Source organism: Bombus vancouverensis, chromosome 10, assembly GCF_051014615.1.
Source record: "Bombus vancouverensis nearcticus chromosome 10, iyBomVanc1_principal, whole genome shotgun sequence".
NCBI lineage: Eukaryota > Metazoa > Arthropoda > Insecta > Hymenoptera > Apidae > Bombus > Bombus vancouverensis.
Window position 1 is genome coordinate 11111485 of NC_134920.1, and position 27419 is coordinate 11138903.

The following is a 27419-nucleotide window of genomic DNA, read 5'->3' on the forward strand; positions in this document are numbered from 1 at the left end:
AAACGGTCGCAGGAGATATACAAACAATGGATCTTTAGGCCGGTTTCAACGATATATGAAACACCGATGAAATATATTGACAATTTTGAGTATGTGATAAAATAAAATCGTTCGAAATTTTGAAAAAGTACAACTTTATGAAAGAAGACACAAACGTGTTCGAAGACTCGAAAACTTCCACGCCGGAAACACGAGAAAGGAATATGGCTTCGAGTTGCTTTACAAGTTGATGCAATTATCGATCGTGAAATCGATTAACCACTTTTGAAATGCCCGCGTTTAGCGGCAAACTGACTCTATAAAATTTGAACGATCGTGTTCAGAGGGATTAGGGATTTGCGCTAAATTCGATGCACTTGCAGTAAACTATTTTTTTACGAAGAGAAAAGAAACAATCCTGCCCTGAAACCCTTGTTCCGCATAACGAAGAACTAGTTTCTTTTTTTAAACGTTCAATTCCTGAAACCACGGCAACGGTGTACGCATATTGTGATTCGAGTGTCTCACGGTCCCACGAATCGATTAAATAGTTTCTTTCTTGTCGACCTTAAATGGGTATGTATATATCACCTTGTTTTGGAGAAAAAAAAACGATCATTACACCACCAGATGTAACCAACATTGATATCACAATTGTTTTATTTTATTTCACTTTATCGAATAACAATTCATTCGATTATTCAATTACTTTTTTTATAGTTTACTTGTGAAGCAAACTACAAATACAGTGTACAGTTATTGTACTAACGAATACTACTGGTACTTGTCACGCAATGACTATGAATTATTATGTATTATTATAAAATAATATCGTTAGTTTTCAAGCAAACGAATAAACACGAGAATGTGGGGAGATAAAAATTGTAACATATTTGTTGATGGCCAATATCAAATATGTATAAAAGTAATAATAATGCAACATTACTAATAAACAAATATTACTAATTCCGTTGTAAACTTAATTCCTAAATTATAATATAAATATCACCTCTATACACTTTATATATGCAACACAATATAGCAAATAGTTAAACTCTAATGGTTAAATATGTATTTATTTTTTATTGCATCCATTTATATACATATACACACACATATGCTTGTTAAGAGATCTATGTACATAGTAATCTCCTATTTATATGTATAAGAAAATTCTTTACGTTATGAAAACAATTATAAAAACAACTTAAATAATTGCAAGTAATTTCATATTAAAAACTTTATAATCTAACGACAGATGTATTTAACTTTGTTTTTGTTTTGAATTTGTAATTTAAGCATAAGGTAGAAAGGTGGAAAGAGTGCGACACTACATCAAACTACGCGACTACATATATATAAACTTCTGTATGAGCTATATGGTTGGTTGCTCTGTCGAGTCAACTTTTCCGTGGTACGATATTATGAAAATTTTAATCTGCATTTGTTTATTGAACTGCTGTTAATTAAGTTAAATTAAGTTAAAGAATGCCGAAACGTCCATGTCCTTTTGAAGATAATTTACTACCCCAATTAAAAGTACACGTAGGACAGAAGCAAATAGACAACGGCGTCTGTCAAGAGGAACGAATGAAGAATGTTTATGGTACGGAGGTTATAATATACGAATATCAACCGATATTATAATAATATACACTCTGTTTATTCTATTTCATATAGACAAAACAATGGATTTATTGAAAGAAGGTGTAAAAGTACTGTCGCGAAGATTAAATACTTCTATAGAATTGAGTTCTATCGATGTACCATCATCGAAAACTCCTTCTTCGTGCAAATCCAAAAATGAACGTATCTCAAAACAAATGGTGTTGAATAGTAAACTAGAATTATTAGGAGCGGATAAAGTTATAAAGGTAAGTTATTTACACTTATTAACAATAGTAAAATCTATCTATCATAAATTTATTGTTACTATCGATATTACAAAGATTTATCATTAATCCAATATAATCCAACCTATATGTATAGAGATTTTAAAATATGATAAAATTAACACCTTTCTCTTTTCCTTTATATCCTGTAAGGATGTTCGACCAAAGTATGATCTTTGTGAATGCAGTCGAGTGATAGATCAAAGCATGTTCAGCAAATGTTCATATTGTGATCAAATTTTATGTAATTCTTGTCTCTTTGAGTGTATTAGTTGCTCAGAACTATTTTGTCAAAACTGTTCCCTGCCTACGTAAGTTAGCTTAATCTTGGAATATATATATATATATATAAATATTTGGAGGATTTCATTTTTCTTTATTTTCTTTTTTTTTTTGCAGATATGATTACGAAGAACAAATTAAATGCCTTAATTGCTATAAATAGGGCTTAAATATATGTATATTTTTTATACTCATTTTGTAAGTTACATATTTCTACTCACATTGACTAATATAAAGGATCTTAAATTAATTAAAAAAATTAATTATAATACAATATATACAATGTAGTATTAAGTGTATTAAATGAAAGAATTACCTGTTATCCTTCCCGCATCCTATTCTTGTCATTCAAAAAAATATGTACTATTTGATGTGAACTTACTTTTGTATATGTAATAAATGTTATGTTTGTTGTTCATCACGAAAAAAATTGGGCAGAAATTCATTACAATTATGACATTGCTTCATTGGAAGTTAGAAATGTACAAATTAAAACTAATAGGGAAAAACAAAAGACTATCATTCAGATAATACCCCATAAAAAAGAGAAATTCACTAAAATACGTATGATAAAACGTTACTATAATTTCGACGAATTCAGAATGATTTAAGAAATCAGTAATCGTTGATTTATAATACATGATATATTGCAAATGATCAGTTGTATTGAATAATTTAAATTTCGTAAATGAATAAGAAAATTAACAAAACATTTCAAATAAAATAAATACTTAGAGCGGGAACGTATTTGTATTTCTGTATACATATATACGTACCGTTATCGCATATTCACGTGGGTTCTCTAAGAAATCTGAGTGACAGTAAGTAAGCCGCCTTTCAAACGAAAGATTTTAAATTTAGTCCAGCAACGGTAGGAGATATTAATATCTACATTACTTTCAGTTATTATATTGCATTTACATGTATCACAAAATTACATTTCCATATAATATGTATTTATATCGTTCATTTTAATATAAAAATTATTTTCAGAATACAATTCTAATAATTAGTGTGAGATGGATTTCTCATTTTATTTTTAAGTCGACGTGATAAAGTTAGATTAATTATTATATTATAAATTTCTTTTTATATCTTTATATAATATATATATATATTTTAGATACTGATATGATTAAAAGAAGGAAATCATCAAAGTTACCGGTACAAATCAATGAAGATGGAGATACTAATAACATATCAAAAAACAATATTTTGGTAAGATATTTACATTATCTTAAAATTTTATTACTAGCGATAGAAATTAAAACTAACAGTAGATCGTGTACTTATAGAATGTTAAAGAGAAAACAGAATACGATTTATCCCAAAAAATGAATATGAAACAAAAGGTAAAACAGAAGGGCACAAAAAAGTGTCAGAAAGTTAGTAAACAAATAAGTGTTTCAAACATGATTCTCAAATATAATGCGAAAGCATATAAATATCAAATTCAGCAGTTAAATCTATTGTTCAAAAAATCTTTAAAATATTCAATGCTTACACAAGATGAATTATATATGTTATTTGCAAAATATAAATCCGATGGACATTATAAAATTAATAAGAACTTACCACCATTTACGAGCCTTCTTGTTAATACACGTGATATGTTTAAAGAAAATCATTGTTATGATCAGTTTTCTGATACACAAAAAGCAAAGCCTGAAAACAGTGGGGAAACAATTGCAAATTCATATTCTAACACCTTTGATAAAAATCAACATGTAGAAGAAAATCCAAAGGTGTATGAAATTCTGCAATCAAATGTAAAACAGGATGTACTGAAATGTACAGAAACCCCTCAAGTAAATAATATAGACAGCAGAATACAAAATAAATATCTTTATAATGATCAGAACTTTTTACACAGTAGCAATTATAATCATTTATATATGAACCATAATATGCAATCACATAATAACTTAGATATATTAAATGATATACAACATTGTGCTCAATCCAAAGTAGATGCTAAGAAAGTTTCTGATGCAGAAAAGAAACAGTTTTCATGCAATTTAATAAAGTCACAAGATATTACCTCTGAACAACATCAAAATTGCAGATATATGAATAAGAATTTACTTTGTAACATACCTGATACACAATATGAAAATTTAACCAACAATGAAATTCCACAACAAAATGATATACACCATTCGTTGCAGTATAACAATTTTTCGTTGAATCCAAACTTTTACAATGATTGCTATTTAAATAAATGCAATAATGTGGTTCCTATCAATAATAACAATAATTATCAATCCAAAAATGTACAATCAATTTGTATTCCTCACATCAATAATTTAGAATCATGTCTTGATATGAAAAATTTGGTTGCTCCTCATCAGTTGACAAGAAATCATTTAGAAGAACAAGGTAATTTAAACTTACCTATTCGTACAGAGACATATTCTGTGTTGAGCAACAAAAATTTGCCATATGTTTCCAACGAGGATGTCAGTAATATTCAGGGAGATTCTAATGCTTACAATACAAATTCAACTGTGATCTCGGATGATATTCTGTCACAAACAAATGCATTTATTCCATTGCATACTAATATGGCCAATCAGTACAACTAAAATATTATAATATTTAAATATTACTCTTTAAATTTATACAAGATTTTATATATTTTTTTACTATAAATATTTGAAGATATATATATATATATATACATACTTAACAATATATAGTATAAATCTCGAAAATGTATTTAATATACATAGTTTAGTTTTAAATACAGAGAAAACATAATATATTAACGTACAAGTTATACTACACAATTATTTCTCGTTTCATTTTCTAGAGATATATCAATTTGAGTTTTTATAAATAAACATATTTAAAAATTTATAATAGGTAAAAAACACAACTGCGCGTGAATATAATTATATAAGTTGAGGTATTATAGTTTATTAAGCAATATTCGAGTTGAGAATTTTAATTACAATTTATATAATCTATAAGTTGTAAAAATTCATTATGTTTTTGTAACAAATAAAACATATACTATGATAAAATTTAAAGCGTTTTAAGTTTGTACTTAATTAAATTAAAACATGGTCCCAATAAACCTTTTAAGTATCACTTTCATAATACTCAGTATTGAAATATATTGATGATTTTCATACAAAACCTCTTTTGATTTCTTACAAGCAAATGATTGCATCTTTTTATATAAAAAATGTTAAGTACAAAATACATATAATGCAATACAAAAAGTTATTAATAATTTCATTTGAAATAAAAAACGTAAAAATGATGATACTATTCATGAACTTAATGTAAAAGAAGACAATGAATTTATGAAAGCACTATTAAGGTTCTTCGCATTTTGCTTGCTTTCGTTTCCTTTTGTAAAACCTATTAAAAATTTAACAGTTAATTACAAAATATATTCTGAAACTGAAAACTTCGTGATTATATTGAGAATAAGATATTATGACAAAAATTTGATTAAATGTCAGTTTATTATATTATTGGCAAAAAAATGTCCGTGCGCGCGCGCACACACACACATGCACAGAATAAGAAATAATATGAATTATATAAAAAAGATCCTTACAAGTCATAAGGGTGTTATGTTTGTATGGTCCTTTATATTTTTTCGATATCCAGAAAAATCTGTTACCAAATCAATTTCATCAATATCTTCACCTAGGAGACGACCCTCTACATTGTCCTTAGATCTCCTAAATAGCCTGCAATTGAACAAGCAATTTGTTTGAACAAGGCAAACAAATTATTAAATTTATTCCAGAAACGTTGAAATATCAATGTATAAATTAAAACTTGTATTACCTTATCTTATACTTAAAGATGAGACTGTATCTTATAACTATTTGTCACATTTTTCTATGTTAAGCTACAGATACAGTAAAATATTATACAAGCGATCTAAATGTCATATTGTTAATGAATAATTTTGCAGTAATATAAGCATTTGAAGAAAGTTAAATTTTCAAGTATTATATGAAATATAAATTCAATAACCAAATTAGTTACAACATACTTTATACGTCACTGCTATTTGCTGTAAGCAAATTAACTGGATACACAGCCAAATTAGCCCAAGAAAAAAGGTGCTATAATTTATTCCTCTTGCAATCAATCAAAAATATTGTTGCAATATTATAAACCTTCAACACAGTTTCCAATTAATATGCAGATCATAAAAAGTAATTACGGTAAAAGCGTGCAGAAGAATATATGTACAAAAATTGAAAACCAATCCTGAGGATCAAATAATATTATTATTATTATTATTATTATTATTATTTAATAGATAACATATACATGTTCAAAAGATATGAATATTTATTTACAAATATATATATATATATATATGTATTTTTTTTCTTACAATAACTGGAATCGATGTACAGTAAGAAATAGCTTATTTAGTATCAGTTATTTACGTTTAATACAATATTTACAGTTTAGTATAGCAAAATTGCTCCTGTATCAATTGTTGTTTTAGCACATTATTTACAACAGGAAGCGACATGTTTCACCAAGTTTTTGTTTGATAAAGTTCCTTTTCAGTCAGTCTTATATTGTTTTAAATGTAGTTAACAGTAAGTCTCCATTTGATTAGAAAGATAATTTCATAAGTTTAATTTAAAGTTCACAGCCTGTTTTACTCATTCACAATGCAATTAAAATGTTGAGATATCAATAGAAAATTTGCTACTTAAGTTATGAAACATATTACAACTAGGATAGTAGTTTTACTATAATCACTAGTTAGTTAAATTAAATATTTTTAATATCTTTGTTAATTTAATATATTAACAATATAAATGATAAATAACAAGCACATAAAATTTAATAGAACTACCACCTTGATATTAGTATGATACAATTAAGAAGGCAACACGAATGTATGATGTCAGTTTTGCCGTAATTCTATTAGGCAGTAGGATTATTAAAGTTCTGCACAAATTTCGAGAGCGTAGAAGGGGTTTGGGCATACCTGGACAATGTCGATGTTGATCTATGCATAATAGGCATTACAGTATCATCTAAACCACGATGAAGAGATATTGTATCTAAATCAATCATTCTTGCAGTAGAATGAGCATGCATCGCTGATAAATATTCTGATGTTTCTAAAGTGGTCTTCGTCGGTTTACGATACCTGTGAAAATAAAATAAACAACATTGAAATTTACAAATACTGTATTCCTTGAATGCAAAACTATTTCTTTTTTATGTGGTACTTACAATTTTAGTAACAAAGAACTACCAACTACAGATGCTGAGCTTAAAGCCATCGCCGCTGACGACATCCAAGGTTGAAGGAAGAATCCGAAAGAACTAAATATTCCAGCAGCAATAGGAATACCCAACAAATTATAGATACTAGCAAATAAAAAATTCAACCTTATTCGACGAACTGTTTTTCTCGATAGATCCAGACACGCGATAACATCTAGAAGATCATTCTAAAAAATTATTATTAATAGAGTATTTGTTGTATAAATATAAAATATCGAAATTTTTTCATTTAATTTTTAACTCACTCGCATGAGGACTACATCGGCAGCTTCCACAGCAACATCCGTACCAGAAGATATTGCAATGCCAACATCTGATTGTGCAAGGGCAGGACTATCATTAACACCATCTCCTACCATTGCAACTCTTAAGCCTTGATCTTGTAAACGCTGAATTTTAGCAACTTTGTGCGAAGGTAACACTTCTGCAAATACTCTAGTAATACCAACCTACATGAATAATACATATTATGAATCGATAAAAAGTCATAAGCGAACTCATCGAGTGAAAGAAAGCTTACTTGTCTAGCGATAGAAACAGCAGTCTTTCTATTATCTCCTGTTAAAAGAATGACTTCTAAACCCATCTTTTTCAAAGTATAGATTGCCAGATGGGCTTCTGGTTTAACCGTATCTGCTACGCTGATCATAGCCACCAGTACATTATTCACTGCTGCTAAAACAGCAGTATGTCCTAGATCTTCTTCAATAACCATTTTCAACTCTACTTCTTGTGGTATATTAATAGCATTTCTTCGCATCCACTCTCTGTTACCAACGCAAATTTCATATACATCGTCAGGATTAGTCTGGTCACCATGGGAATCCGGACTTAGCAACAATTCCAAATTTTGTCTCGTGCTCGAAATTGGCGTAACATCGATCGACACATTATTTAAGTTATGCGTTCCAGAAGGTAATCTTTTTACCTCGTTAATATAGTTAAGAATCTTATCAGATTTTAATGCATCGGCCAACGTAGTTGAAATATGTGATACTTTACATTTAAGTCCACAACCAGCAACTGCTTGAAAATTCATGCACTGTCCAGTTGTTTCAGAGCCTATTGTTTCCTTCACGTACCGCACAATTGCTTAAGAAAAAAAGCAGTTTATTGAAAATTGTACGCTAGACATAATATATAAAAATATAAGTATTTTCAATGTTTTACCTGATGCGATCGGATGTTCGCTATTTGTTTCAGCTGTACAGATAATGACTAAGAACTTTGCTAGTGAATAAGCTGTTTCATTTACAAAGAGATTTATCTTTGTTACCATTGGTATACCATGTGTTATTGTTCCGGTCTTATCAAATACAATACATTTAACTTTGTGCGCATTTTCCAAAGGTTCAGCACCTTTTATTAAGATACCATTTAATGCTCCGACTCCGGTACCAACCATAACAGCAGTTGGCGTAGCCAATCCTAACGCGCATGGACAAGCTATCGCTAATACGCAAAGCGCGCTTCGAAAAGCATATTGAAATATAATTTCTTCTCTATTCAATCCGTGTTTTTTGATTTGATCGTTGTGCGAGATTGGTAAACTGTTTACATTTACATATCCCACTATTATCCAAACGAATAAAGTTACTATAGAAACAACTATAACAAGAGGTATGAAATAACCAGCTATCTTATCGGCTAAATGTTGGATAGGTGCCTTATTCGTTTGTGCCTCTTCTACTAATCGTACAATTTGTGCCAATGTCGTGTGTTCTCCTGTATGCGTGGCAGTAATTAGAAGCGGACCATTTTGATTTATCGAGCCACCTATTACAACCGATCCTTTCTTTTTCGGTACCGGCATACTTTCCCCGGTAATTAGGCTCTCGTCGCAAGTAGAATTGCCTGATAAAACTCTACCATCGACGGGAACTTTGGCACCTTGCACTACTTTTAGGACATCGCCCCGTTGTACTAAATCTATACTGATCAAACGTTCAGATAGTAGTTCATTGTTAGGGCCCAAAGTAACCAGGACCGCGTCCGTTGCTTTCAAAGACAATAATTTCGATAACGCCTCCGATGTTTTACCCTGAAAAAATTAATTGCTTTTTATTAATTTTTGTGACAGTTATATCAACGTAAGCACAGTGTTTGATAAAAGATTGAAAACCTTTGCGACATGTTCTAACCATCTTCCTAAACTGATGAACACTAACAACATGGGAGGAGTATCAAAAAATGTCTGAGGACTAACGTGTTCCTGCATTATCATAGCTGCTGCAAGTACGGCGACTGAGTACAAATAAGATATCGTAGTAGTCATAGAAATTAAAACATCCATATTAGTTGTACCATGTTTCAAAGCTTTGTACGCTTGAACGTAAAAATGCCAGCCACCAAAAAACTATAAATATCAGTTTGTCAAGATTTCTACTTAATTTCTTAATTTATAAAGAAATATTCGGAATTACCTGGACTGGTGTAGAAAATATGAAAAGGATTAAATTTTCCCAGGAAAGACCAGGAACTACGCAACACATATCTTCGTGCGTTTTTTCACCAATAGACATGATTACCATGAAGTATGTCATGGCTAACATACACGGTATGCCAAAAATTAAGGACACTAAAAACGCTGTCCGCCACTTGTTTATTTCTTCCCTACATAAAAACGAAAGATATACTTATTTCTATTTATTTGGAAACTCGTGAAATAAATTTACCTCTGATCCAAGTAGTCTCTGTTCTCTTTATCTTTATTACTAAATAACATTGCGGTGAAACCTAATTTGTTAATGCATTCGATAATGTCCCTGACGCCAATTTTTTCTACATCGTATTTGAATTTGCCACGTTGAGTTGCCAACGCAACAGCGGCAGAACGGACGCCCGGTAATTTCCTCACAGTCGATTCTATCTTATTCACGCAAGATGCACATGTCATACCTGTGATCTATAAAATCAATATTCAGAACGATGTTGTGTCAACTTCGTGTCGCCGACTTGGGAAGTTAATAACCAGCTTACTTTTAATTCGATATCTCCCTCTCCAGTGCCAGGTTCCTCGATCAAAGTAGTAGGGAAGCCCAATTCCGATATGCTAGAAGCGATGTCAATCGCCCTTATCTTATTCGGATCAAAGGCAACTTCTGCCTTGGCCGCCATCAATGCTACCAAGATATTATTTACACCGTATAATTTTTTGCAATGTTTTTCTATGGCAGCGACGCAGGAAGCACAGGTCATCCCCTTTGAGGAATACACCGATTCATAACGTCAAAGCAGTAACGCGAAGACGAATCAGGATTATTTTCACGCGTAATATTTACCGTTATATGTAAAAAGCATTTTGCTGTTTCGTTTTGAGTCTTTACATCACCTCCCCCATTCATTTGCAACGGAAGTTCCTCTTGAGCAGAATTGTTTTTTAACGATAAATTCATTGGTGTTTCCTCTCCTAGAACTTTACCGTTTACTTCTTTAACAAACGAATTAAAACCCATTTCCTCGACGAACCCTGATATTTGTTCAGCCGTTAGGTCCTTGTCGTTGTAAGAAACCGTAGCTTCCTTCTTCTCTAAACTAACGTTCGCCTGTTTTATTCCTGCTTTCTGCGATAAACTGTCTGCAACAGAAATAGCAAAGAAACGCGATAACTTGACTATACGAACAAGAATCGGTTTAACAAAATTCGGTACTCACCAATGATAGTTTTAACACAAGACGCGCAAGTCATTCCATCGATATGTACGGTACAAGTACTGATAGTTAATTGTAACGAATCACTTCTTTGTATCTTTTCGGTAGAGCTACTTTCGTCGCTGCATAGGGAAGCGGTGAAACCCATATCCTCTATCGCTTCGACCAATTCGTTCGGCGTAATTTCTTCCGCTTTAAATTCGATGTAGCCGAGCTTCTCTTCTAGGATTACTTTAACGCTTAAAACCTCCGGTCGGCTTCCTATGGTTCTCTCGATGTTCTTCACACAGCTCTGGCATCTCATACCGTCGATATTAACCTTCATAGTAGAAATATTCGTGGAATCTTTCATTTTCTGCGACCGAGGAACGTACACCATCTGTACCGTGCCTTCGTAATCGGTATCGCCCTCCCCATCGCTAAACAGTCAGAAAGAATCGATCATTTCAGTTTCACCCGCCTTTGAAAGACGTCCAACTGCACGAAGATAATACGCAATACAGATTGCGTCCAGTCATTAGAATTAATTATAGCGATAAGCATTTGTAACATTAAAGTACATCAATAAATAACAAGGAACGTCATCGAAATATCGTAGCAGTTATCGTGGTCACATTAGTGTACCTACTTGCATTATGCAACCGAAGCAGTTTAGCTATCGTTCATTTTATAAACAATAAAAGAAAGTAATCGTTATCGGTCGACTTCGAAGCGAGTTATTCGTTTAAATGTTAGAATACGATCGAGGGCACGTATTTCTTTCCGATTACACTGATTTTCCTCCAAATCGAACGTTAATGATCAAAACGACGAGTAGCGTGACCTTCTCGTCATCGATTCGAATTTCAAACGAGTAATTAGCAAAATTACTCTTATTAAAAACGCGATATTATCGTTAACGACCCGAAACGTAAATAAGCTACGTTCCTCCCTCTTATCTTAAGGAAATATTTTCTGTTTTATGTAACTTGCACGTTTGTCCGTTGATGTGAGAATTGTAAAGAAAAATAACGCGCTCGATTCAGAATCTCTCGTGATACGACTGTTTCCATTGTTCGGTAATCTCTTCTTTGTTCTTTAAAGCAGATTATACCGAGATCTGAATATCGCTATCGATTAACGCGGAAGCTACGAAAGAACTTGTTGTAAGCGCGACGAAACTGGCGATCGCTATTATGTATTCGAAAGATAACGAGATACGTAACGAAAATACGATCTTGCGTTTACAGGATTCGAAAAATCTTACCAAAACGAGCTCGTTGAGTCATATCTTTTTCGAATTAACGGCTGCCTATCGTCGTCCATCTTTCTAATTGCAAGTATGATCACGTTTCCGTTTCTGCGGTTTTACAGATCTTTCAAGAACGAACGACCGTTATAGCCGTGGAATTACTCGCGTAATCACGATCCCATTGCGTCAAGATATTAGACGGAACCATTCTAACGAGCTCTTAGAAGCCGATAAGCATTGCTCGCGAGACGATAAAACTGAGCCGAGTCTCGCGACAAGTCCGCACTTTCTCGAAAAGGGGGAGAAGAATAAGAAGGAAAAAGGAAAAAAGTAGACGAAAGCTGGGATGATCGAAATTTTTGACCGCGTTAAAAATATTCATCAAAGCAAAGTGGATATTCGTAATGAAAAATGTCCTGACTTGGGTCGATTGAAATTTTGCGGAAGAGCGCGGTAACAAGAGTAGGCAGTTTAGCGAAGTTAAATATTTCAAAAGAAATTGAAAAAAAAAAAAAAAGAAAAAGAAACGTAGATTGGAAAAATTGACCGGACGACGAACACTAAAGTATCAACGAGATAATCTATCGGATCGCTCACAAAGACGCGATCATTGGCTCCTTTGTCGTGTAGCCGTGATCGTTTTATAAGATCAGCCCAAGGATTTCCGGAATTGTACGTGCAATGGATACAATTAGCCAGTGTTGTGGCCAGATCGAGATCACACATTCCTTGAAAGCGAACACGTCCCAGTAACGACGAGTGGGGCGCGAACCAAACGCGTTCGTGTGTTTGACTGGAATTGATATCACAGACCGACTGATAACTCCTCTAATCGCCATGCTACGCGATCCCGTCTTTTTGCTCACGGCACTTATTCGATCGCTCGTTACTCCTCTCTACAAGGACAGTTGCGCACGACCTTTTCTCACTTCGTTCGTACGATACTCGAGTTTAGAAATTCCCTTCTACTCGTGTTCCAACGATACTGTAACAGTAGCCGCATTGAAATTGTTCGGAATAGACGCGATACAGACGCTCGCTTTGGATGCATACCGATATATACACGCCGAAAGGAAGAAAGGAAAGAGATGAAACATCGAAAGAGAAATGTCTCGTCACACTTTCTGCGCGCGGTTTTCTAACCTTCGTCAAATATCCATAGATCAAACGAATGTTGCCAACGTCGTCTCTCAATTTAAATTAAGTTCGTACTATTACACCGTAGCAACGAATTACCTATTAAGCTATGGTTACAGCGTGCTCTCTCTCTCTCTCTCTCTCTCTCTCTCTCTCTCACTGACTAACGAAACGTGAAGACCGAAATGCATAAACATACTAATAAACTCGTAAGAATCTATTCGTCGTTTGATTCGTCGGAACACGCATCCGCTGTAAGCATAGCCTTAATTGCATTGTACGCAATATACATTTTGCAAACAAATTAGCAAAAGAAGGAGGAAAACCTTCTGTCGCTCTATCGCGTTTCAAGCGTTGAGTTTTTTGAAACAATTTACGAAACAAGTAAGAGAAAAGGTACTGACCCAAGTAGTTTCGTATTGTCATCGATCATATTGTCGTCGTAAAACTGCAAGCAAGGAAACGACTGATAGTGGAAATTTGACCGATTCGCTACTAATTTCTTGTGTACCTTGCACAAAGGTAAAGGATATTTCATCATCCTAGATGGAATTTCAGCTTCCCCAAGATCATATACATATGTGTATATATATATATCCTATAACGATCTTGTTCGTCATGTATCGAACAAATCCACTTCGTAAGAAAATGACCGTAACGGAAATGACCGTAACGAATGGAAATACCGATGATGTATTCTTCGTTATCAGTTCTTTTATATAGAGTATCGAAACAAGGAAATCAGCTGCAGTGTTTGCTTCGCTGCTCTTTATTTGAATTTAAGCTTTATTTACAAGACTCTATAGAAACTATAGAAGACTCTGGTAAAGCACGTTTCGTCTAACGTTGCCCTTTCTTCCACTTTCTCTATGCTATTTTAATTTCCTATTCGATAGTTGTACAGCAGCTGATACTGATAACGACGCACTCTTCCTACTTTCCCCGATTTATACATTAATAAACGCTTCGTTCTATCGTTCTTCGTTAATTCAGTTTCAACGCTCAAACGATTCGTTTAGTGTTGTCTAACTGTAAAAGACGTTCGTTCGTCTTTGAGCCGCAATGTGTACTTATACGAAGCAAAGCATGGTATCTAAACCGATGTCGCTTTTCCGCGTCGTTATCCTCGTCGCACAAGTAAATATATAAGTATACGCATCGGATCGTTTCTCTTCTTTTTAACTTCACGGTTCTATTACTTGTCGCTGCTGAACTATTTTTCGATGCTTGATGGCTTTACGACCGTGGTATAATTGCGGGGAACACGTAAAACCGCAAGCCTTTATCTTGTTTCCTTTTCTTCGACTGCTTCGTAAAAGCACTGTCTTTCAAAATAAAACTCGTGTCGAAAACTCGGTGACAACTAAACTGACCGGAGAATAGATCGAAGGAAGTCGAAGAACGCGTTTAATTATTTTCAGTGAATCTACGTTTGAACGATGCCACGTTCTCGATGATATTTATACGCAAACAGACGAACGACGGAGTCATGAAAAATTCGAAACTATGTTGAAAAGAGTTCGATGAAAAACGAAATTAATTCGATCGAATGAAAGAGCGAATATGGTACACTGGCCAAAGAACGGAACGCGTTGAACAGTTGGAAGCGAATGCATGATTTCGTTGTGACTAGGTGTACATATACCTGAAAATGGATCGAATAAGAATGGCATGAACAAGAGAGAAAGTGGTGTTCCAGATCCACGTAGCGAAAGATGGAATGGACAGATCTCTCGGCTGTATAATTGCCTTGTACGTCTATTTTTTTCATTTATCGAATCGTATCATATTTAATATTATATTTCGATTGTTGGTAAAAAGATAAGTCTTTATCGCTTCTTTGATAAGTGAAATACGGATTAAAAGACCAGAAATAGATATGCTATTCATAATATTGATTGATTTAACGAATGACTTACCCCAAGTATTTTGTAGAATTCAGTAATTTATACCGCCACGTTTTTGCGAACTTCCGCATTACGATACGATTGCATAAAATAAATCGAAATAGTAATCGTTAAAATGTAAAGAACGTCACGATAGCATAATGTTTTACGAATTGACTGGCGATAAAATTGGAGTTATTCGATAGGCAAAGCGAAGGAAATACGTTCGTTACACACTTATAGGTTTGAACGATCAACAGATCACGATCAAATTTCGAATCCATCTATCCCTCTGTGTCGATTAGAAAATAAAACTACTGCGAGTCACCAAGTGCTTTTTGAAATACGAGCACTCAATAACATTCTTCTGTTCTTCGCGTTTCGTCATCAAAGCATTGTCGTTTAATTTTCAAAACTATCGCGCGTTATTTTCGTCTTCGATACGACCAACTTATATGTATTACTTTTTTAACAAAGTTACGTTTCCTTTATATACGCGTTTCCTCTTACCAATTACCAATACGAGTTTAACAGAACGAAAAATAATTTGCCCTTGGACAATTGGCAATATTTAAATAATTAAAGTTAAGCGATAATACTATCAACAATAATTATCCATGCCACATATTTACTCTGTACAAAGCAACCATTTTTGTTCTATTCTTCTCTGCTAATTAACCTGTTTGATTAGCATTATAAAAGATACGCAAACGTATGTATAAAATTAAATACAAAATTAATCGTAAAATAATAAAATATTTCATAATCTTTAATATAAAAATATGTTATATTTTGTGTAAATATTCATAGTACGAACAAATCACTTACTCTTTTTTTGTTACTGTCAGCTCTGCATTTGCCGCATCTTCCCTGTCAGCCTGTTCTGTAAAGTCAATGATTAAACATTGATTTCAAATATGATACAATTATTTAATGCAAATGCATTGTGAAAATTATGTCAAGCAATAACTTGTAACAGATACATAATATTACCTGTACTGATTTTATTAAGCTGATGATTGTCATCTATTAATGTCTTTGTATTAATTTCTGATTCCATTTCTTCTGTAAAATAACATTCCAAATAAATAAATATATAAGAGTATAATTAAAATGATTGATCAATACCATTTTCAAATATATCCAAATTCAAAAACACCAAAATCAAAATAATTGATAACAATTGATAAGAATAAATAAGTAACTACGATATTTTTTAGTCGTTACGAGAAAAATCTAAGAAAAGAGTTAAAAATGAATAAATACTGTTGTTAAATGGAATAGTCGATAAAATGAATGAAATCATCAGCTAATATTTATTCGCTCTATTATTCACCACTATGCATATGTAACTGTCATATCCGATAAATAAGATTACTATATACATTTTTAACATTATTACGCATGATTAAGAAAATATGAAAAAATAGAATACATACCAATAATATCAAATTTGAAAATAAAATGTTTTCATCAAAGTGAACAGTTTAATTTATGATTCACTTTTTTCACTATCTTACACACATAATGCACCATCAGAGAGGAATACATTACTGGCAAAATCTTATTTACCGATTACAATTGTGAACATACACTTTACTTTTGATAAATTAATAAAAAAAACAAAAAAATATATATATAAACATGCGATCTAAAATAAGTTTACAAAACTTATTAGGTTAAACGGATTCTTGTTCTATACACTGTTCTAACTGGATACTATCAGAATTGCTTAATAAATGTAATCTAACCTATAAAAAATTCATAGTTAAACCGAAATTAATGGATTCGATTAGTAATAAACTATGTAAATATCAGCACAGGCAATAGATAGACAATAGGTTTCTATTCACATTTATCACACTGAATTGTTAGTACTTCGGCATCAGCAGCAGCAGCAGCAGCAACACCTTTCCTATTAGATTATAGCGCTCTATGGCTAGCGGCCGATTTGTAAAGCACACCTTACGACTTTACAACCTTATCCCCACCACGGGAGTTATCAGATCTGTGTAATTAAGTTAGTATATGACTGTGGCCGGCATACGGGTAGTATGTCGAAATTAAAATGTTTGTCAATTTTGACATTTCAAATGTTTTTAGTAAAAGGTATAGATGGTTCGATAGGTGATAGATCTCAGTTTTACAATTTGTGCCTTGAAAAATGTCATAATGATAATTGCGATAATGGTACGTATTTTCAATAATGTATCAGGGAAAAACTGAGTGACATAGTAAATTGTGACAAAAGCTTAAAAAAATTATGATTAATAATGTTATTACAAATTTAGTATTTTCCAACTAGAAAGTTAAGATAACAATAAAGAAAATATTTTTTTAGTGGTTTATCATGTATTATTATATGTACAGTATGTATATGTATATACCGATGTTAACTGATCATTTTACAGATCATAGATTTAAGGTACTACCTTCCTTATCATTAAGGTTATTATTTTGGTCTTGTAAGGAAGATTGTAGTTACAACTGTACTTGGAAGACAGTGGATCATTTTACATCTCATGGTTTAGAAGTTCCTCAATTTCATGGGAAGGTATATGACATTTAATAATAATAACATACATAAATATAGAGTAAAATATAAATTTTATAAACAACTGATTTTTATTTTAGTGGCCATTTATTCGTATTTTTGGCTGTCAAGAACCTGCTTCTGTCGTATTTTCCATATTAAATTTTTATGCTCATATTACTATGTATTGGAAATTTAAAAGAAAATATGGATGTACTTATCCTATGTTTTACATATGGACTTATTTTAGTCTGGTATATATCTGTTATTTATATAAATATAATTCCCTTATTATATAATTTATATAAATATAAATATTTCTTATGTAAATTTTAAAAAATTTAATTCCAGGTATGCATGCACGGGTGGTTTTGGTCATCTATTTTTCATGCAAGAGATACTCCATTCACAGAAGTAATGGATTATTCCTGTGCATTTATTATGGTGCTTACATTACTGTATTGTATGCTACTAAGGTAATTTATACTGTTGTTAGATAGAATAGAATATTAATAAAAACATTTTAAAGATATCTCTTTATACATTTTAGAATAACTTATAAAAATAAGAGGTTATTTACTGTGATTACATGTGGATACCTTAGCACACTATATTCACATTTATCCCATTTATGGTCTGGTTACATTAACTATGACTATAATATGAAATTTAATATAGTTATAGGTAATTTAATGAAGTATTTGTATTTCTTTCAATAATCAGACGTTTTTTAATTAAAAATTATGACTAATCATCGTAATGTTACAGGTTTTTTAACATTTGTTATAACAATGATATGGTGGCACCGTAATCGCAAGAAATTATCTTATATTTATCTAATTGGTTGGTTTAATATATTAACAGTTTTTGTTACTATATTAGAAGTAGCAGATTTTGCACCAATCTTTTGGATACTTGATGCTCATTCTTTGTGGCATGCCAGCACAGTTCCTCTTACAATTTTGTTGTATAGGTTAGTATAATTTATTTAGTACAATGTTAATACATTCTAAATATATTTTTATATAAAATTTTTAGGTTCATGATGGCAGATTGTTCTTATTTGAGTAAATGTTATAGTAAATTAATATTAAATATTAATCATCATATACATTAGTAATGTCATTACTAGTCATATATTTCTTTTGAGGTACTAAAGTGTTATTTCATTGTTACTTTACATAATAGTAAATATTATTCCGTATTTTTTTGTTAATTATAAAATACTATTTTTTATTAACATTAAATGAAATTTACAAAACAGAAATATATCTCTTTCATGTACTACTTAATATATCAGTAGTATATATATTTTATTACTTTTTTTGAAGATATTGTTTATACACACACATACATATATATATATATATATCCAAGTTATATATATACATATCCAAGTTATAATTTATAATAAAGTGAAATTTAAAATATAATGATAAATACAATGAATTTGTAATACACATTTTTTTTAAATTGATATGAATGATTATCTGTTAAAAGATCATTGAACACATTTCTTCAATCTACTTCTTGTTTTTGTAAATATTAATGTGTAACATGGCAGGATTAGCTGTCATTGGCAATGTAATTAATACTACATATTAGACATTTTAGTGTTAACATATGAATTTAGAGCAAGGTATTAGTTCTGACTTAATACAGCCAGAGCTCATTGCATTTATTACTTAATACAGGAAAACATATAAATACTTTGGGGAATGTATTGTAATATGAAGATATAATTGCATAATGTTTATATTAATTAAACCATTGACCGATTGATAGAACAATAGGTTTTAAGTACCCGGTATACATTTAAATTATTCGTATACCTTAATATGTAACAAGTAGTATACATATAATATAACAATCAATAAGATGTATACAATATTTTAAAGGCACGTTACATTAAACATTCTTTAGCTTTAATAGTACATATGCATATGTATATTGCTGACATTTAATATAAAAATGTAATAATGTACCTAATAATTTTGTACACTACTTCTAAAGAAATAAGTTCCCATTATGGGTACAAATTAAAACCTCTAAAAATTGTTATATTATTAATTAAAGATTAAAGAATTTAATCCTTCTTATGTAAATGTAATATAATTAAATATATTACTCATATATTTTAAGTCACAGTGTAAAGACAATGTGAGTCTGTTTTTTTCATTAGCATTGAACTCTAGAGTTAAGTATCTTTGTTCTAATAATCTTATGTTACAAAATTAATGGCAAGTTTGCATTTATTATGACTTTTTTAGTTTGCAATTGTCAATTTTTTAATAAAAAAGAAATTGTACAAATTTTGCAAAACAAAAAGTGCATTTTATATAAAGTCAGTCTTATTATAAAATGTATCAAATGATTCCTGTATAGCTTACAGAAATATTTAATATTAAATAAATGCATCTTTCATATCTAAAACTGAAAGTAATTTTATACCATGTTTCTATTTAGTTGTAATAGATATTGTTTCATTATATGAATGTAAAATTGTATAAAATTTAGAATTAAATTGTATAGTTTTCCTTACATATTTTTTTCTTCTATACTTCAATTGTGCGCTTGTATAAATGTGCAAATTAAATAACATTATTGTCGCAAAGTAACCTTTATATTTTTTAATGTTCTTACGATTAATATTTTGAATAATTTCATAAAGATTTTTGATAATAGTATATAGTTAAAAAAAGATTTATAAAAAGTCAATGGCCTAAATATTATTGAAAAATATAACTACTGATGTAGTTATTAAATAGATAGTAAGTACATATAAAACATTATAAATTTTTGTGCTTTTCTAAAAAAATTATATGGATAAATACGTCAATATATCACAATATGGATACCAAATGTTTTGCATTAATCTACTTTTTCTTCTCCTTCTTTTTTAAAGAATTAATTTTTGCTGTAATTTTCATTGTAAGTACTTTATATGTAAGTATATAAGATAGTATATATCAATCAATAATCTGTAATGTTTCTGTTATAAATGTTTAGCGCTTAAATAATGCCTCACTTTCTGGATTATCTTCTCTATGTTTCTCGAGATTTCCTGACAAAGTAGGATCTGGCCGCCGTCTTTTAAAGAACCCGAGTTTTCGGAGAAGCAAAGTAATTAAGACAAATAATAACAAACCTGTTGCAACCGCTATTATGATTATCCATGTTGGTACTGGTTCACCATCTTGGTGATCAAGAAGATTCGGATATACAATTATTTCAGCCTAGATATTAAAATATAATTATGAAGTTAAAAATGCCAAATACATGACATTAAAGTATAATTACAATTATACTCACAATTGCATAATCATCTTTTAAATTTTCTTGTTGTATTACAACATTTGGTGGTATAACAATTTTTGCATTAGAACCAATTTTTACTTCGTCTACTTTTGGATAATCTTCTACAAGAGTAGAATTCCACAATCTAAACATATGAAAAAGTTCATTTAGCAAATAAAGAATTCATTTAAAAAACATGTTTGTATAACTAAAAAATATTAAACATTACCTTGCTTTAACAGTAATAATTGCCTCCTGTTTTCGTTGCAAATTGTATATAAAGCATGTAATATCAAAGCATTTTGCAGTCCCAGCCTTACAATTCTATAATATTTAATGATAGTTTTTAAATGTTTATTATATTTCCAAGATAAGATATCTTTTAAATTGATAAATTACTCACCATTGAAACTACTTGACGTCTGTGACCATCTTTATCAATGATCGTTCGTGTATTAACAACTTTTTCTGTATCTCGTCTAGTCCTCATGTGGTTAGTATGATTGTGTGGCAAGGGAGGAGGAGTAGATTGGAATACATCAATATCATCGTAGCTTATACTATCTTGCAATTTTAGTGGATTAACTACTTGCCCTGATGGTAATATACATTCACCATCACCTAAAGCTACAAAGTTATAGAGTAAGTAAATATACTGCATATATTTCAATATTAAATAAGATATAAAAACACGTTAAATTAGTATAGAAAGAAATTTTACCTTGTACAGTTGGTAGCTCTTCTAAATACAAAAGCCATTTACCATGGGCTTTGTCATTCGCAACCTCATAAGGCCACGAAATGTGAACTTCTAAACTACTTACTCTCCATGGACCCTCGTTGAACACTTCGTACACATGCGATACTTTCGGTCCTACTTCATTTAAATGTTTTATGGCAGATTCACCTATAACTGGACCACCATAAAAAGCCCACTGAATTTTCGCACTCCTATAATTTTAATCATTTGTTTATAATTAATGTGTGATTTGATTTTGTATTACATTATCATTCTTTCTTGATATATAATTGTAAATAAATGTTACCCTTTAATTGATAATTCTGCTTGTTTCAATACTGTAGCTTGTAATCTTATAGGTTCTTTTTCTTTTATTTCTTTTGAAGTGGAATTTGCAAATATTACAAATTCCAATTGTGATTTATTATCTTCTAGTTCTTTTGGATCAAATCTTACTTGTATATTTACTAGTTTGTCTTTTTTAAAAGGATTTCCAATAGAACAGCCTACTATAGTCGCATTATATAAATTACAGATTGCAGAATCATTGCTTTTACTAGCGATATAATTTAAACTTTGAGAATGAACAATAAATAATTGTGCTTCATATGCAGATTCCCCAATATTAGACACGTTCACATCAACCACAACTTCGTCTCTTTCACCAAGGAGAAGTTCGTAGAAATTTGGTTTCACCGAAGAAGCTAATAATTGAGCACATTAATAATTTCCATAAATGTTTTTTAATTTAATATTTCAGTAATTTTAGTTATTCAGAAATATACCTGATAGATTTAATCGAGCCTTTACTTGCAGATCACTTTCACAAATATCATTATTACCACAATCTTTTTGAAAGGTGGCTTCAAATACACGAGCAGCTTCTTGTTGGTTTAATATAGGGTAATTCTTTATATCAGGTAAAGGTTCTCCTTCAGCTGGCATAATTGGTTCTTCTTGTATTAATGAGTAATTTAAACGGAATTTAATAGGTGATTGAATATCACGTGTATTTTCCTAAAGATTATTAATAAACATATTTATAATGAAGACATTGAGTCTCTGGTAAAAATATTATTTATAATATATAAAATATACCTTCAAATAAACTATTTCTTTTTGACAATGCTTCAATTTTGTTGTATCTAAATGAACAGTACGATTAACGTAATGTAAATGAGAATACCCAGTTCCAAACCAAACTCTAGAAAATTTTTTAACTCCAGTATAAGTTTCAGCTTCAATATAATAATTTAATTTTAGATTTTGCATATCTTCTTCTTTTACTAAAGATTTTGTCTCACAACAAGCTTCAAATGAGAAACTGTAACAAATTAATTACAATTTTATATGAAAATAATCTTACTTCTAAATTTTATTAAATTATACTTACCAGGTATGGTTTGAATCTGGATCTTCTGGACACCCAACTTTATTAGGATCTATAGGCTCAATTTTTTCTTGAAATGTACCATCTTTTTTTAAATAATGAATAGAAGTCGTAATATCAATGATTTTTTTCGAACGAAGAAGTGCTACAGCGTCGTTTTCATAAGCTCCTACTAATAAATCGAAATATCCATTTTGATCCATATCAATTCCACCACTTAGTGAATAGCCAAATGTTTGTAATGGTTCTGGCATATCTTCTGCATGTATAACCTAAAGTTAACAAATCTCCGCAATATAAAAAAGTATATTACATAAATATAGAAAATTAGTTTATTTCCATAATATTGTAGATAATAATGTAACAGTACCTGTGATGGTACTGTGATTATTCCATTCTTTGAACCAAGATATATGTATACTGTTCCTTTTTTTTCATATGGGGCTCCAATAGCAATGTCGTCATATCCATCTTTATTTAAATCTTTCAGATTTGTCAGAGCAAATCCAAATCTATAATTAAATTATATTTATTTAATGTTGTATATTCAATTCTATGGAGTGTTCCGGTCTTATCCAGTCATACGTAGTCGGCATATTTTATACATCAAAATAAAACAAAAGTGTCATATAAACATATGTTATCAAAAGTATTATGATATTTTCTGACTGCTACTAAACGTAAATATTCCTAAGCTACGAATACTTTGAGCCATAGTAATTCATGTTCGTTACCGCTCATTTCGTATACTGTTTTTCTTTTGTTATAACTATTTAACAATGCATACAATGTCATATGTTTATATGACATTCTTTCCTTATCTATTTTGAGTTATAAAATATACTGGGACATCTTATATATGCGAAGTTAAAAGGAAATAAAACCTTGATTCTTCACGCCCAACAAGTTTAATAGGTTTACTTTTTTCACGTTTCTTGTAAGTTTTCTGTAATTCAGTATACACATATACTGCACCCCCTTCTGCCTTATTGAAGTAAAAAGGTGCAGCTACAATAAGATCATCAACTCTAAGAGCAAAAAAGTGAAAAAGTGTAATTATGCAATTAAAAAAGATATATGCTTATTATGTGCTTAGAAACAATATATAAAGAATTATACTTGTCTCCATTAACATCTGCAGAAGTAATTTCGTATCCAAAACTTGAAGCAAATTGTTCACCATCCAAAATAAGAGCAACATCCATATCTGGCTTAAAATCGCGTCGCGTAAGTAGAACAACTTGACCTGTACCATTTGAACGCGGAGCTCCAGCAGCATAAGCTAATCCAGTACCAAAGAAATCACCCACAGTAACAGACATCCCTGTAAATTGATTTGTTCTGTTTTTCTTACTTGTACAATAACTTAATAAACTAACTTTATTATCATCAAATACCATACTACCATATGAAATATTTACCTAAATAACTATATTTGTTAACAGGAGAAGAATCTTGCATTGGAGCATTATAAACTGTATTATCCCTAGTTAAAAATTCATCTGAAACGGTAAAGAGATATAAAGTCCCTCTCCAAGTATGTGGGCCGGGAGTACCAATAACGACACGATTTTCCGAAGTAAGGACACCACTGGTTCCTGCTTGACAATATCCAAACTGTTCATGTGCTCTGAAATAGAATCATAACTTTTGATTGATTCCTTCAAAAACGTTAATTGTAAAAATTATTAAATGAATTTACTTGTTGGTAGGTTTTCCAGAGCAAGGTTTTTTTAAATCTTGATATTTCAAATCTTGTGTCAATATATAACATTGCCCTTGACCCCATTGAGAATCTGCTGTTTTTACAATATGTCTATGAGCACAAACCTAGAAATTTATTATACTAAATTATATTCAATTTAATAGTATTAATAGGTAAAATATGATGAAATTTATACCATTACTTTGCCACCAGAGCCTTGACTGCGTACTGTTACTCCTAACCATTGATTATCTTTAATTTCATCATTACCTGGTGGTATTAGATCATCAGATTCAAGATCTAAAATGCAGAAAACAATTTATTAAACGATTGGTAATGATAATAAATAATTGTATAATATACATGGTATTCCTTTTAGAACATAAATGTTTCCTGTCAGAAACTTCATACAGTAAAGTTATTGTCATTTATGTCTTCAAATTACCTAGTAATCTTTTCTTGTTTCATATTATATAATAACTTTGTGTCATTGTGAAAGAAGTAAAGGAAAGGAAGATGGGTAAATATTTGAATGTATTATAAAATAAAAATATTCTGCCTAATTTGGAAAGAAAATAAAATAAAAATAAAAGCTGAATAATATAAACAATTATCTATGAAATTTCATGCTATAGCAAAAAAAGAATAGATATCAGAAAGATTATTAAGAAGCAACAATAATTAAATATATTATTCGTAAAACACATGAGAACATACATAATTTTATTCTTTTGTGTTATCTATAAATTGTGTACTTCTAAAATGCAGATGTGTAGTTAGTAAGAATATAGTTGCAAATATCAGAAAATGTTAATAGTGCATTTGGTAGAAAATATTCTTTGAATCACAAAATACAAATAATGCAATAAAATAATTTTTATATCATAACTTAAAATGCCATGCTGACATAAAAATGAGCATATCAATATAAATATATATATATACAAAATCACAATAAAATAATTCATAATAATAAATTAAATGACTGCTCATTCAAATAACACCATTCAATAACTTACTTGTGTCATACAGACTCCCTTCTGCTGCTCGTTAACCAACACATAATTTAACAAAAAAATAATCTTATTATATGTATAACATAAAATAAAGCACAATAACTTAATGACTTTATGAAATAATAACATAAAAAAATGACATGCACAATGACTACACCAAAATCATATATAAACATAAGATGACACTTAGACAATACTATAGCATTGAAATAAAAAATATGTGTATAATTTTACTGATAAAATATAAATTAGCTTAGATAACAATACGTTATTTAGTTAAATTTTGACTTGTTTCAAATATAACAAGTTTTAACATACTTCTATTAATGTAACATTAGTATAGTAAATACAATATGCTTATGAAAATTAAATGTTTTAATACAATGTAGAATTAAATTTTATAACCAATAAATAAGATGTTTATATCAGTATTTCTGAAGAACTTTTTTAAATTAAAAAACATACTTAATCGTCCATCTGTAATCACTTGAGTGCAATCTGTTTTATATGTTGTTAAAGGACATTGCCACAATGCACCGGATCTATTAGTTTCTGGTTGCCTATTTTGATCTAAAGGAGCTCCAATTAACATCCTGTAACAGATATTATCCTTAAAGCTTTCTTAATGCATGCTTCTTGTTTATCTAAGCCTTATCTTACCATCATATATTATATCAGTGATGTAATTAGTAGATAAAAGTATAAATTAATAAAATATTAACAATACAATATTTTGTACATAATACATATAAGTATGTATTGTTATCTATATTATACATATATATGTATACATTCTCTTGATTATTTTAATTACAACAAAGTATTATAAGTAGCACATACCAGCTTTTTGATATTGTTCCATCGTCGGAAGTTTCTTGATGTTCGGCTACAGAGTAACCGAAATAAGATCCATTTAATCCTTTTTTGATAACAGGTATTCTTGGTTCTAAATTAAATGTGTGCACTAAGCATACGTTCAAAACGATCAGAACCAGTTGATAACATTTCATTTTGTGGTTAACTTTAATCGTTCTTGCACATATAATATGATAAAGGTAAAAAGGTATAAATAATATCTGACCTCGTACAAGCTCTTATCGTTACAACTATTTTTATATACTTTTCCTGATTTTATTACTATAACATTCATCTGCACCTTTTAAACACGCATAGGATCTAGCAGATCCACCCACGCAATCTATACACAAGCTTTTTCGATGGCAGTGACAACTATATTTTATAATTTTATAGAAGGCAATATTTAATGGAAAAATATTACCAATTATATTTTATTAAAATTTTTATTGTTTAAAATTCTATGAAATGTCTATATGTATAAATATATGCTAAAAGTTTCTTATTTATGCATAGATAATTAAGCAAGATTAGTATAAA

The 27419-nt window shown here is 30.4% G+C and overlaps 4 protein-coding genes across 14 annotated transcripts; 3 read left to right on the forward strand and 1 right to left on the reverse strand.

Moving 5' to 3' along the window:
• The first annotated feature begins 1346 nt into the window (after positions 1-1346).
• On the forward strand, positions 1347-2447 carry LOC117158336 (uncharacterized). Its single transcript, XM_033337135.2, has 4 exons — positions 1347-1585; positions 1660-1853; positions 2025-2182; positions 2271-2447. The coding sequence occupies exons 1-4, from the start codon at positions 1468-1470 to the stop codon at positions 2314-2316; spliced, it is 516 nt and encodes a 171-aa protein (XP_033193026.1). The 5' UTR covers positions 1347-1467; the 3' UTR covers positions 2317-2447.
• On the reverse strand, positions 1882-27242 carry ATP7 (copper-transporting ATPase 1). Of its 11 annotated transcripts, XR_013059298.1 has the most exons (34): positions 26865-27242; positions 26490-26617; positions 26028-26051; positions 25205-25308; positions 25006-25133; positions 24725-24933; positions 24423-24627; positions 24188-24331; positions 23674-23815; positions 23307-23575; positions 23012-23237; positions 22699-22930; positions 22221-22617; positions 21896-22125; positions 21578-21801; positions 21404-21498; positions 21190-21319; positions 21026-21113; positions 16338-16409; positions 16173-16227; positions 11094-11509; positions 10721-11016; positions 10419-10640; positions 10115-10344; positions 9863-10052; positions 9562-9795; positions 8610-9480; positions 7960-8531; positions 7685-7888; positions 7386-7606; positions 7135-7299; positions 5725-5860; positions 4548-5522; positions 1882-4391 (listed from the first exon to the last, which is right to left on the reverse strand). XR_013059298.1 is itself a non-coding variant. In XM_076621937.1 (33 exons), exons 1-32 carry the CDS (start codon positions 27032-27034, stop codon positions 5728-5730), a joined length of 7023 nt encoding a protein of 2340 aa, XP_076478052.1. In that variant the 5' UTR covers positions 27035-27242; the 3' UTR covers positions 1882-5522; positions 5725-5727. The 11 variants fall into 11 exon arrangements, 10 of the variants coding, with proteins under 10 accessions (XP_076478052.1, XP_076478051.1, XP_076478053.1 ...); XM_076621937.1 differs by having other exon boundaries at positions 1882-5522; positions 16338-16406; XM_076621936.1 differs by having other exon boundaries at positions 1882-5522.
• LOC143302378 (uncharacterized) lies at positions 3284-4738 on the forward strand. Its single transcript, XM_076621953.1, has 2 exons — positions 3284-3371; positions 3449-4738. The coding sequence occupies exons 1-2, from the start codon at positions 3285-3287 to the stop codon at positions 4736-4738; spliced, it is 1377 nt and encodes a 458-aa protein (XP_076478068.1). The 5' UTR covers position 3284.
• PGAP3 (Per1-like protein PGAP3) lies at positions 17375-20096 on the forward strand. Its single transcript, XM_033337137.2, has 7 exons — positions 17375-17534; positions 17756-17898; positions 17979-18131; positions 18229-18353; positions 18428-18561; positions 18646-18850; positions 18916-20096. Exons 1-7 carry the CDS (start codon positions 17399-17401, stop codon positions 18992-18994), a joined length of 975 nt encoding a protein of 324 aa, XP_033193028.1. The 5' UTR covers positions 17375-17398; the 3' UTR covers positions 18995-20096.
• Positions 27243-27419: the final 177 nt, after the last annotated feature.

Bases quoted from the DNA above. Each gene is read 5' to 3' on its own strand.
- LOC117158336 (XM_033337135.2), top strand. From the start codon at position 1,468: ATGCCGAAACGTCCATGTCCTTTTGAAGATAATTTACTACCCCAATTA. The intron at 1,854-2,024 runs GTAAGTTATTTA...ATATCCTGTAAG, and splicing joins GAGCGGATAAAGTTATAAAG to GATGTTCGACCAAAGTATGA. The intron at 2,183-2,270 runs GTAAGTTAGCTT...TTTTTTTTGCAG, and splicing joins CAAAACTGTTCCCTGCCTAC to ATATGATTACGAAGAACAAA.
- LOC143302378 (XM_076621953.1), top strand. From the start codon at position 3,285: ATGATTAAAAGAAGGAAATCATCAAAGTTACCGGTACAAATCAATGAA. The intron at 3,372-3,448 runs GTAAGATATTTA...GTGTACTTATAG, and splicing joins TATCAAAAAACAATATTTTG to AATGTTAAAGAGAAAACAGA.
- PGAP3 (XM_033337137.2), top strand. From the start codon at position 17,399: ATGTCGAAATTAAAATGTTTGTCAATTTTGACATTTCAAATGTTTTTA. The intron at 17,899-17,978 runs GTATATGACATT...TTTTTATTTTAG, and splicing joins TTCCTCAATTTCATGGGAAG to TGGCCATTTATTCGTATTTT. The intron at 18,562-18,645 runs GTAATTTAATGA...GTAATGTTACAG, and splicing joins GAAATTTAATATAGTTATAG to GTTTTTTAACATTTGTTATA.
- ATP7 (XM_076621936.1), bottom strand. From the start codon at position 27,034: ATGAAATGTTATCAACTGGTTCTGATCGTTTTGAACGTATGCTTAGTG. The intron at 26,052-26,489 runs GTATGTTTTTTA...GTTAACGAGCAG, and splicing joins GATTACAGATGGACGATTAA to CAGAAGGGAGTCTGTATGAC. The intron at 16,228-16,337 runs GTAATATTATGT...TTGACTTTACAG, and splicing joins GCTTAATAAAATCAGTACAG to AACAGGCTGACAGGGAAGAT.